At 45.4% G+C, this 12,898-nt stretch overlaps 1 protein-coding gene across 5 annotated transcripts in view; it reads left to right on the forward strand.

Moving 5' to 3' along the window:
• LOC120319821 (interleukin 1 receptor accessory protein) overlaps positions 1–12,898 on the forward strand; it is a 90,362-nt gene that overhangs the window by 36,049 nt on the left and 41,415 nt on the right. For all 5 annotated transcript variants that reach the window (XM_039369085.1, XM_039369084.1, XM_039369086.1 and 2 more), the window contains 2 exons: positions 6,064–6,134; positions 12,076–12,361. In XM_039369085.1, the coding sequence (XP_039225019.1) occupies positions 6,065–6,134; positions 12,076–12,361 (356 nt within the window). In that variant the 5' untranslated portion in view covers position 6,064. The remainder of the gene's footprint in view (positions 1–6,063; positions 6,135–12,075; positions 12,362–12,898) is intronic.

The following is a 12,898-nucleotide window of genomic DNA, read 5'->3' on the forward strand; positions in this document are numbered from 1 at the left end:
GGGGATGGACTAGATGACTCTGTGGTCCCTTCTCCGCTCACCCACTTGATTGTGTTTTCATTCGCACAGTTTTAGTTTTTGAACGCCCATTTGTCATTGGCCTGGCCCTGGCTTAATAGATTTTTTTTTCTTCATACATTTGATTTGATTGTTATCGGCTTTTATTCAAAATGTATTTTTAAGGGCGTTTTTCTCTTCAGTGGCCGAGAATGCTTTGACTATCAGGTGGCTTAAATGTTTGAATAATAATAATAATAATAATAATAATAATAATGATAGGTGGGCGTGGAATGCTACAAGTACATCAGATGGTTGAAGAAGAAAAAATGGCTTTGGAAGAATATCTGAAGAACAATGATGAAGATGCACTGAAATTAGTATATCAGGAAGGCTTACTAACTACTGGAGAGACCAAACTGGCCTACAAGAAAGACCAAATGAAGAACAGAATAGAGGCATGGAAGACAAAGCACTACATGGCCAATACATGAAAAAAATAGCTGGGAAAGCAGATAATAATAAAACCTGGCAATGGCTAAGAGCAGGAAAATTGAAGAAAGAGACCGAGGGACTAATTCTGGCTGCACAAGACCAAGCCTTAAGGACAAATGCATACAAGTCAAAATTGAGAAGACAGCAACAGACAGTAAGTGCTGCCTATGCAAAGAAGCTGAAGAAACAGTGGACCACTTGGTAAGCTGTTGCAAGAAGATTGCACAGACTGATTACAAGCAGCGGCATGACAAAGTAGCAACAATGGTGCATTGGAAGATCTGCAAAAAATATCATTTGCCTGTAAGCAAAAATTGGTGGGATCATAAAATAGAGAAAGTCATAGAAAATGATAAAATTAAACTGCTCTGGGACTTCAGAATTCAAACAGACAAGCACCTGCAACATAACACCCCAGACTTAACAATTGGCGATAAGAAAGACACAAAAGTCTGGATAGTGGACGTGGCAGTGCCTGGAGACAGCAGAATAGAAGAGAAAGAACTGGAGAAGATAACAAAATACAAAGACCTACAAATAGAAATAGAAAAACTGTGGCAAAAGCAAGCAAGGGTAGTACCAATAGTAATAGGCTCCTTGGATGCAATCCCAAAACAACTGGAGCACCACTTGAACACCATTGGCATTGACAAATTCGCTATTAGTCAATTGCAAAAGGCGGCCTTATTAGGAACTGCTTCCATCCTGTGACGATATCTGTAATACCATCAAACATCCTCATCTGCCTATCCCAGGTCCTGGGTAACGACTCGATAGGTAGACAAAATGCCAAATCCAGTCTGAACATCTGGCTGACTGTGCAATGATCAGTAATAATAATAATAATAAATAAACATTTTTTGTTATTTTGGGCAAGCGAGAGCAGCCGTGGAGGACCACAGGCCTGAAGGAAAAAGGTTCAGACTAGACATTCGAAAGAATCTTTTGATCGTGGATTTTTAAAAGAACTTCTTTAATTATTTAAGGAGATTGATTTCATTCTTGTGGATTTAATATCTTCACGTTTTATGATATTTTTACGCTGCCCAGAGTGACTTGACCGTGAGATGGGTGGCATATAAATTTAATAAATAATACATAATATTTTTTTTAACTGTCAGAAGCCCTCTGAGAGAGCCCGAACTTGGGAGGGGGTTGGACTAGCTGACCTCTAGAGTCTATCTCAAGCTGTATCCAATTATTGCGCAAATCCAGACAGTGGGTTAATTTAGGAATTTGCCACGTGGATCGGCAGCCTTCCCATTGCAAAATGAATATGCCTGACATTTAATACCTCGGGGTGTTTTTTTTCCAGAATATCTGTGCTTCTCTATGATATTATAGCAGAAGGTAAAAATCCCGAATAGGCCTCCTTTTTAATTTAATTACAGTCTTGACGATGTCTTCTATTTGCAACTCTTTTTGCCTGTTGTGATTCCGTGCCAGCCTGTGCTCCCAACAACTGAGTCTGAGGGATCTGAGGAGGAGGTGGAGGAGGCATTTGAAGGGCCATCAGGGGCAGAGGGAGGCTCGGATGAATTACAGGACCCACCGTTTGATGCAGAGCCTGGGCCCTCCAGTCGTGTTCCTGATGAAGCTCAGCTGTGTGAGGAGCATGAGTCAGACTCGGAGGACTCACACCTGATGGACTTGCTAATGGATGCTCGCACACGTCGTCAATTAGCGAGAGTAAATCAGCAGCAGTCAATACGGCAACTCCAGGGTAAAAGGAGAAGGCACTGAGAAGCAATGCCTTGGAACTGCTGTATAAAAAGAGGAGGTGTGGGTGGTGCTGGTTGCTGAAGGCAACCGTTTGGGAAGTGCTTTTTGGAATCCTGGTCTGTTTGTCTTGCTTGTGACTACTTTTCTGTTTGCATGGTGTTTCCTGTGGACTATTTCCTTCCTTTGGACTTGAGTTTTGCTGCTTGTGTTTTGGACTATTTGGCAGGTTTGTCACCCATATTAAAAGGGGTTTGTTTTGTTTTAAAGTCTGCAGCCTATTTTATCAACAGAGGTCTGGCCTTGTGCCTTTAATAAGGACGGCTATAGGCTGGGATAGAACATCGCCTGCTTGTATTTCCTAAATAAAACAAAGGCAGGCCTGCATTCCTTTAAATCCCAGTTTATTGCTTTGCAGCCATAAGTAAAAAAAATTCCTAGTAAATTCAGTTTATCAGCGCGTTGGCCTGAATGAGCTGCACTTCCCAGTTTTTACACTCCCCATGCACTTTTATGAGCAATCCAAATTACACAATGTACCGAATATCTAATATTCAGAGTCCCTTTGTGGATTTGTAAAAAAAAAAAAAGTGCTTCTCAACTCCCAGAATTCCCCAGCCGGCATTGCTCTCTTGTAATCCCTTCCTCTGCAATCTCTCCGCTTTAGGGGGAAAGGGAAAGAAGAAGAAACAAAAAACCAAAACCAAGCATGGCTGTCTGAGGAATTCTGGGGGTTGAAGTCCGTACAGTGTTAAGTGGCCAAGGTTGAGAGACCGCTGCGTCAAGAATGCAAAAATAAGTACTGCAGAGGTCAAGAATGCAAAAATAAGTACTGCAGATTTTTTTTAGCCTTATTTCCCTGGACTTCCTCCAAAGAGGACCCCCCCCAAATGACCTCGGGGTTGGTTGGATTGGTGGATTTTTCGCTTGCTGAAAAAAAAAATCAGAAATATCGCATGGCTTCTTCTGCCGAACGCAGAGAAGAGAGTAAGGCTGCCAGGTGAGGATTAAGTTTGGAAGCATGTTGTGCATTGCACCTGTTTTTTGTTTTTTTTTTTTTTTTTAAAAAAAACATAGAGTATTATTATATTATGGTATGGAGAAGATGGATAGATTATATTCAGAATATGGAACACAAAAGTTCCATTTATTTTATGATTAAAGTTTTATAACAAATATTTTATAAGAGATTTGTTTATACTATCATGATGTTAAAGTTTAAGGGGAGTTAAGGGTTAAGTATGACTTTGTTTATTATATAATATCTTTAAAGTTATGTTGATTTTGTTTATTTTGTTATTAATAACCCTGTATTCTGCTCTGGGAAGTGAGCGGGGGTGGGGGGGTTGGGAGTGGGTGGGTAAGTATGTTACATAATAGAATTAGATATAGATCAGTGTTTTTCAGCCTTGACCATTTTAAGGCATGTGGACTTCAACTCCCAGAATTCCACAGCCAGCGTTGCTGGCTGTGGAATTCTGGGAGTTGAAGTCCACATGCCTTAAAATGGTCAAGGTTGAGAAACACTGATATAGATAATTTATGAGAGAGGTGTTGCTTAGGCATTTCCCCGGTGCTGTATCCGAAGAGGGATGAGAGTGGAGGAGGAAGGGTAGGGAGGAAGTAGGATGGTAAGAGGAGAGGGGGAGGGGAGAAAGAGGAGGGAAGTAAGGGAGAGTGTTAGAGAGGGCGGATGCAGTTTGGGGGTGGGGTGGGCAAGCAACACCTATGGTTATGTGTATGAATTTATTTTATTTTGTTCAATGTGAATTTTTTATATTTATTGTAATTGATGAATGGAAAATAAAACTTTTAAATAAAAAAAAAAAACACATAGCGTTGGGGTCTCGTAGACCCTGTGCCTGGTGGGTTTTGTCCATCACCAACCAGGTCAACTTCCTTTGGGATTTTTTTTGTTTTTGTTTTGTTTTGTTTTTGACTTTGCGGCTTGCTGTGTCTTCAGCTCCGGGTATCAGTTTGAGAAATAGGAAGAACACACACGCACACGCACACACACACACACACGCACACGCACACGCACGGGTTGTGTAACACCAGAACTGGGGAATGACAGGAAGGGTTGTGTTGCAAGTTTGGGGGAAGCTGTTTTGCGTGGCCTCCCGTGTCCTGACTGCGTGGCTGGCAGTTTTGTGGGGGTCTTTTTCTTTGGCTGGGGGGGTGGTATGTGTTGGGGGGTTGAAGGTGATGCTAGGCTTGGCTAAGGAGGCGGTGGGGATCTGGGTGAAAGTCTCCCCAGGAAGAGAAATGAGGAGGAAGGGTGGTGGGGGGGAGGCAATCAGGCCCTGGCTGCAAAGTCTGGGAAGGGTTGAGGAGGAAGGGTTTCCTAAAATGATTCTTCCTCCTCCTCCTCCTCCTCTTCCTCCTCCTCCTCTTGTCCTTCTCTCCTTTTCCTTTTCATCTTCCTTCTCCTCCATGTCTCCTTCCTCTTCTCCATCACCATCATTCCTCCTCCTCCTCTCCTTCTCTCCTTTTCCTTTTCTTCTCCTCGTCTATCTCCTACTCCTTCCTTCTCCTTCCTCTCCTCCTCTTCTTCTTCCTCCTCTCCTTCTCTTCTTTTCCTTTTCACCTTCCATCTCCTCCCCTTCCTTCTCCTTCCTCTTCTCCTCCTCCTCCTCTTCCTCCTCTCCTCCTCTCCTTTTCCTTTTCTTCCTTCTTGTCTATCCGCTCCTCCTTCCTTCTCCTCCTGCTCCACCATCATTCCTCCTCCTGCTGCTGTCCTTCTCTCCTTTTCTTTTTCATCTTCCTTCTCCTCCTTCTCTATCTCCTCCTCCTTCCTTCTCCTTCTCCTCCTCCTCCACCATTATTCCTCCTCTTCCTCTCTCCTTTTCATCTTCCTTCTCCTCTCTCTATCTCCTCCTGCTTCCTTCTCCTTCCTCTCTTCCTCCTCCTCCTCCTCCTCGCCTTTTCCTTTTCACCTTCCTTCTCCTCCATGTCTATCTCTTCCTCCTTCCTTCTCCTTCCTCTCCTTCTCCTCCACCATCATTCCTCCTCCTCTCTCCTTTTCATCTTCCTTCTCCTTCCTCTCCTCCTCCTCCTCCTCCTCCTTCTCGCCTTTTCCTTTCACCTTCCTTCTCCTCCATGTCTATCTCCTCCTCCTTCCTTCTCCTTCCTCTCCTTCTCCTCCACCATCATTCCTCCTCCTTCCTTCTCCTTCCTCTCCTTCTCCTCCACCATCATTCCTCCTCCTCTCTCCTTTTCATCTTCCTTCTCCTTCCTCTCCTCCTCCTCCTCCTCCTCCTTCTCGCCTTTTCCTTTCACCTTCCTTCTCCTCCATGTCTATCTCCTCCTCCTTCCTTCTCCTTCCTCTCCTTCTCCTCCACCATCATTCCTCCTCCTCTCTCCTTTTCATCTTCCTTCTCCTTCCTCTCCTCCTCCTCCTCCTCCTTCTCGCCTTTTCCTTTCACCTTCCTTCTCCTCCATGTCTATCTCCTCCTTCCTTCTCCTTCCTCTCCTTCTCCTGCACCATCATTCCTCCTCCTCTCTCCTTTTCATCTTCCTTCTCCTTCCTCTCCTCCTCCTCGCCTTTTCCTTTTCACCTTCCATGTCTATCTTCTCCTTCCTCTTCTCCTCCTCCACTATCATTCCTCCTCCTCCTTCTCCTTTTCATCTTCCTTCTCCTCCTCTATCTCCTCCTCCTCCTCCTCCTCCTCCTCCTTCCTTCTCTTTCCTCCTCCTCCTCCCCCAGTTCTCCTCCATAGGGGGCCCCTGTGGCTGGCATTGCAGGGGACCCCAAGTCGGCGGGTGATGTTTGCTCTCCACGGAGCCCAGAAGGGAAACGAAGGGCACTCTGCCCTCACTCCGCCTCCCTCTCTCTTCTTGTCTCCTCTGCAGGATGAGGCCCCACCATGTCGTCCTGGTCGCTCTCTGCCTCCGGGCTCCCGGCCTGCTGCTCAGCACCTCCGGTGAGTGAGCCCCCCCCCTCCAGTGGTACTACCGGCCTAGAGTCACGTGTGCGAAATGGGAGGCTGTACAGCTTAACAACAGCTCATTTAGTGACCGTTTGAAACGACGGGGGGGGGGAAGGGACTGACGGCCATTTTTCACACTTACGACTGTTGCCGCGTTCCTGTGATCATGGGATCAAAATTCAGACGTGAGGCAACTGACTCATAGTTATGACGGTCGCAGAGTCTCCTGAGGTCCCGTGATCCACTTTTGCGACCTTCTGACAAGCAAAGTCAAGGGGGAAGTCAGATTCGCTTAACGACCGTGTGACTAGCTTTTTTTTTATTTATTTAAAAAGTTTTATTGAAAATTACAAAATAAACCCATTTACTCTCCCCCCCAACCTCCACCCCCCGACTTCCCAGAGCCAAATACAGGGTATTTCAAACATATTAAACATAATCTAATTAAGTTAACAAATATATTAATCATAAGCTAAACAAGTTTAACAACTTATACAACAATAAAATCATACTTAAACCTTAACTCCCTTTAAACCTTAATAACATATCATAAACAAATCAGTTTATAATCAATTGTTATATAATAAAAAAAAATTTAATTTAAATATTAATAATATTATTTAATCATAAAATAAATGGAACTTTTCAGTTCCATATTTAATCTTAATATAATCTATCCATCTTCTCCATACCATCTTTCTTGTGTATGATCCTTTAAATAAGCAGAAATTTTAGCCATTTCTGCTAAGTTAGAAACCTTAAATGTCCATTCTTCTATAGCAGGCAATGAATCCTTCTTCCAATATTGACCTATCAATAACTTTGCTGCTGTAATTTTGTTAAGTGACTAGCTTAACAACTGCAGCAGTTTGCTTAAAAACCGTGACATGAAAAGTCGTAAAATGGGGCAAAACTCACTCAGCGAATGTTTTACTTAGCAACCTAAATTTTGGGCTCAGTTACAGTCATACAGTCGAGGACTACCTCATTCAATTTTAATAATGATGATGATGATGGTGATGCTCCTGCAAGGGTAGGACCAAGAGCAATAGGGTGCAATCCCAAAATAACCAGAACACCACTTGGACACCATCCTTGGTTGTTAAGTTAAGCATTGCAGTCATTAAGTGAATCATGTGGTCGTTAAACGAATCCAGCTTCTCCCTTTTGACTTTGCTTGTTTGAAGCCAGCTGGGAAGCTCACAAAAGGTGATCACATGCTGGTGGCCAAGCGCCCACATTTAGCTCACATGGCCACGGGGAAAGCTGCCACAATCGTAAGTGTGAGGACTACGTGTTAGTCACTTTTCCCAGGACTCTCGTAATAGTCACTAAAGGGATGGTGTGTAGTTTTGTCGGTTGTGAGCCAGAAAGCGGAAAAATCAACCTGGTTTCCCACTTAGCGACTGCTTTGCTGATTTTGGTCGCTAAGCAAGGACTGCCTGTATTGAGAGGATGCTGCCTCTCACAATCTCTGCCCAAATTGCTCTTGATCCACTTTTTCATCCTGGGAAAAGCTTTGGAGGTTGCGGAGAAGAAATCTGTCAGAGAGTGATGGATAAAATCAAGATCACGCAAAGTTTTAGTACCGCTTTATAAAACCCCAGTGAGGCCACACCTGGAATACTGCAGCCAGTTTGGGTCACCATGTCACAAAAAAAGATGTTGAGAGTTTGGAAAAAGGGCAGAGAAGAGCAACTAAGATGATCCAAGGCCTGGAGGCTAAAACATACGAAGAAGGGCTGCGGGACTTGGGTTTGGCTGGTCTAAAGAAAAGAAGAAATGGGGGAGAACATGATAGCAGAGTTCCAGTATTTGAGGGGCTGCCACAAAGAAGAGGGAGTCAAGCTATTCTCCAAAGCAAGAGAAACAATGGAGGGAAACTGACCAAAGAGAGAAGCAACCTGGAATTAAGGAGAAACTTCCTGACAGTGAGGACAATCAACCAGTGGAACAGCTTGCCACTAGAAATCATGGTGGGCGCTCCATCACTGGAGATTTTTAAAAAGAGACTGGACATTCACCTGTCTGAGATGGTATAGGTTCTCCTCCTTGAGCAGAGGGCTGGGCTAAAAGCCTTCAAGGTCCCTTCCGGCTCCTATTCTATTCTATTCTATTCTATTCTATTCTATTCTATTCTATTCTATTCTATTCTATTCTATTCTAATCCTTTTTTCTATTCCTATTCCTATTCTATTCTATTCTATTCTAATCCTTTTTTCTATTCCTATTCCTATTCCTATTCTATTCTATTCTATTCTATTCTATTCATTTTCATATTCTATTCTATTCCATTCCACTCCATATTTATTCTCTTCTGTTCTGTTCCGTTCTGTTCTGTTCCATTCCATTCCATTCTATTCTATTCCTTTTCTCTATTCTATTATGTTCCATTCCATTCCATTCCATTCCATTCTATTCTATTCATTCCATATTCTATTCTGTTCTGTTCTGTTCTACTTCTAGTCTATTCTAGTTCCTTTATCTGCAGGGGGACCACAAGGTCTTCATCCCAATTTTGATTAAAGCTACTTTTCTGGAAAAGCTGTCCCTGCCAATGACGGTCTTCTTTCTTGCTCAAAACTGCCTCTCTGCTTCCAGGAACTTCTGCATCTGCCGCAGTGAGCAAACCGAGCATCCTGTTTCACACGGGTGTCATGGCAACTCACACAGCATAACAGAGTCACAGAGCTGGAAGGGAGGTCTTTTAGTCCAGCCCCCTTGCTTGAGCAGGAGATCTGAGACCAGTCTCTTCTTGAAAACCTCCAGTGATGGAGCCTCCACAACTTCTGGAGGCAACTTCCGTTCCACTGGTTCAGGGTGGGCAACCTTGGCTCTTTTATGACTCGTGGACTTCAACTCCCAGAATTCCTGAGCCAGCCATGCTGAGGGGAAAGGGAGAGGTTTCCAAGCTGAGCCATGCTGGCTGAGGAATTCTGGGAGTTGAAGTCCACCAGTCATGAAGGAGCCATAGTTCCCTCATGCTGGCTCAGGAATTCTGGGAGTTGAAGTCCATGAGTCATGAGGGGGCCATAGTTCCCTCATGCTGGCTCAGGAATTCTGGGAGTTGAAGTCCACAAGTCCTGAGGGGGCCATAGTTCCCCCATGCTGGCTGAGGAATTCTGGGAGTTATAGTCTGCGAGTCATGAGGGGGCCATAGTTCCCCCATGCTGGCTGAGGAATTCTGGGAGTTGAAGTCCATCAGTCATGAAGGGGCCATAGTTCCCCCATGCTGGCTCAGGAATTCTGGGAAAGTCAAGAGGGGGCCATAGTTCCCCCATGCTGGCTGAGGAATTCTGGGAGTTGAAGTCCGCAAGTCATAAAAAAGCCCAGGTCGCCTACCCCTGCACTGGTTGATTGCTCTCACTGTCAGGAAATTCCTCCTTAGTTCCAAGTGGCTTCTCTCCTTGATGAGTTTCCACCCGTTGTTTCTTGTCGTCTGGTGCTTTGGAGAATAGGTGGACCCACTCTTCTTTGTGGCAACCCCTCAGATATTGGAAGACTACTATCATGTCATCCCCAGTCCTTCTTTTCACGAGAATATAGAATAACAGAGTTGGAAGGGACCTTGGAGGTCATCTAGTCCAACCCCCTGCTCAGGCAGGAAACCCTGGACCATTTCAGACAAATGGCTGTCCAGTCCCTTCTTAAAAGAGACTGTGATGGAGCAACTGAAGGCAACTTCCGTTCCACTGGTTAATTGTTCTCATTCTCAGGAATTTTTTTCTTCGTTCCAGGTTGCTTCTCTCCTTGGTTAGTTTCTTGTCTCCCCTTCTGGTGTTTTGGAAAATAAATTAACCCCCCTCTTCTCTATGACAGCCCCCACCCCAAATATTAGAAGGCTGCTATCATGTCCCTCCTGGTCCTTCTTTTCATTAAACTAGACAGACCCAATTCTGTATGTTTTAGCCTCCAGTTCCCTAATCATCTCAGTTGCTTTATGATAGTCTTGGGAAACGTCAAACCGTGCCAGCTGGGGTATTCTGGGAGTTGAAGCCCACCCCTCTTTAAAGTTGCTGAGGCAGAGAAACAGGGATTTGAACCGTTGCCCAGGATACAATGCAAGGAAGACATGTTCCTGAAACGACTGGAAGCTGCGAGGAAATTTAATTTATCTAATTGGAAAATGGTCAGGAATCTCTCTAGCATTACAGTAGATTTTGGCTCCCGAAGAGAACTTTTCTTTGAAGCTGATAGAGAGGAGATTAAAAAGGGGGAAGCAAAAAACTGATAAAGAGGAGATTAAAGGGGAAATGGAAAGATATATGGATACCATCGTGCCTGGAGAATTGTCAAAAAGGTTGCTGTGGAATCCAGGAGCACAGAAGGACAATTAGCGAGAGCTGTCGTTAAGGGGGAACAGAAGGCTGGCTTTTGGGAAATGGGAGGGTTGCCCAAAGGGGCCGGGCCAAGAGAACCCATCTTGCACTCCTCTTAATGTAGCTTGCAGCTCAGAGGGAAGGACGAGCAAAAGGGGCTCCATTTGCTCGCCGCCAGCTGAGATGTACGGATATTGTAGTTCAAATTTCATTTGACTCCACATGATTTAACGGACAGGAATAGAATAGAATAGAAAGGAATGGAATGGAATAGAATAGAATAGAATAGAATGGAATAGAATAGAATAGAATAGAATAGAATAGAATAGAATAGAATAGAATAGAATAGAAAATAGAATATAGAATAGAATATATTAGAATAGAATGTGGAATGTAGAATATAGAATAGAATAGAGTAAAATAGAGTAGAAAATAGAATATAGAATAGAATGTAGAATAGAATAGAATAGAATAGAATCAGAGTTGGTAGGGACGTTGGAGGTCATCTAGTCCAACCCCTGCTCAGGCAGGAAACCCTACACCATTTCGGACAAATGGCTGTCCAGTCTCTTCTTAAAACCTTCCAGTGTTGGAGCATTCACCGCTTCTGGAGGCAGGTGGTTCCACTGGTTAATTGTTCTAACTTTCAGGAAGTTTCTCCTTAGTTCCAGGTTGCTTCTCTCCTTGATGAGTCTCCATCCGTTGCTTCTGCCTTCAGGTGTTTTGGGGAATAGCTCGACTCCCTCTTCTTTTAGGGAGTCATTGAGGCCACCTGGACACAGGCAAACTTCCAAGTGGCCTCAAGGACTCTCTAAAAGAAGGCGAAGGACCAGCTGTCTACAAAGAGTATAAATCCTTCCATTTCCTCACCATCCAGTCAGAGCTGAAGAAGCTCCTGGGAGGAGAAGCGAAACGTCTTCAAAGAAAGAACAAGAAAGTCCAGTTGCCTGTCCTTTGGGATAACTATGACCTGGATGACAGAGAATCTCCATAGACAGAAGGAAGGAGAGATAGGAAACAAAGAAGGGATGGATGAAGGGAAGGAAAGGAAAGGAAAGGAAAGGAAAGGAAAGGAAAGGGAAGGGAAGGGAAGGGAAGGAAGGAAGGGAGGGAGGGAGGAAGGAAGGAAGGTCCAGTTGCCTCATGAAGAAGCATCTTTGGGATAACTATGACCTGAATGACGGAAAATCTCCATAGACAGAAGGAATGAAGGAGAGATAGGAAACAAGGCATGGAAGAAGGAAAGGAAGGAAGGAAGGTAGGTAGGAAGGAAGGAAGGAAGGAAGGAAGGAAGGAAGGAAGGAAGGAAGGAGAAGGAAAAAGGGAACGAGAGAGGGAGGAATGGAGGGAGGGAGGGAGGGAGGGAGGGAGGGAGGAAGGTCCAGTTGCCTCATGAAGAAGCATCTTTGGGATAACTATGATCTGGGTGACGGAGAATCTCCATAGACAATTTTCCACAAATGGACTTCAGTTCCCATAATGCCCCAGCCTGCAGGATCTTTGTGAGAATTCTGGGGATGGATCGGCCTCTCTGGAACCAGGAAGGAGCAGGGGTCTGAAGCAAATGACCTGCATCTAATCCTCTTTTTTTCGGGGCTGGGGGGGCGCTCTTTCAGAGCGCTGCGACGACTGGGGGGTCGACACCATGAAGCACAAGCCGGTCTACAGCGGGGAGCCGGCCAAGATCAAGTGCCCGCTCTTTGTGGCTTTTGTGAAGCACAACTACAGCACGGCCCACGCGGCCGGCCTGACCCTCATCTGGTACCGGATCGGGCTGGGCCAGGACCTGGAGGAGCCCATCAACTTCCGCCACCCCGACAACCACATCAGCAAGGAGAAGGACATGCTGTGGTTCCGCCCGGCGCTGCTGAACGACACGGGGAACTACACCTGCATGCTCAGGTACGCTGGACGAGCCTCCCCTCTCGGGCTTGCTGGGGGGCAGGGGGCGGGGGGGGCTGCTCCCCACAGTGGCTTCGAGGCAGTTGCTCAGTAAAGGAGAATAGTTGCGGCTCAAGGTGGAAATGGGGGGTCCTTGGGTGGCTTTCTAGTTTCATGACCCCAACATCATCATCAGTGTTATGAGGAGGTGGGTTTCCAAGGGGGGGAGGGAGGAAGGAGGGAGGGGGAAGACTGGGGGATCCTTGGGGCTCTCTGAGCTGGGTGGTTTTCTTGCAGACGTTTCATGACCCAACTAGGGAACATCATCAGTGCTAGAAGGTGTGGAGTTTATGAGGAGGAGGAGGAGGAGGAGAAGGGGGAGGACTGTGGGGTCCTTGGTGCTCTCTCAGCTTGGTGGCTTTCTAGTTTCATGACCCCCAACATCATCATCAGTGTTATGAGGAAGTGAGTTTCCAAGGGAGGGAGGGAGGGAGGAGGAGGAGGAGGAAGAGGGGGAGGACTATTGGGGGTCCTCTCTGAGCTGGGTGGTTTTCTTGC

This window comes from Crotalus tigris, unplaced genomic scaffold, assembly GCF_016545835.1.
Source record: "Crotalus tigris isolate CLP2741 ecotype Arizona unplaced genomic scaffold, ASM1654583v1 scf7180000020968.1038771, whole genome shotgun sequence".
Taxonomy (NCBI): Eukaryota; Metazoa; Chordata; class Lepidosauria; order Squamata; family Viperidae; genus Crotalus; species Crotalus tigris.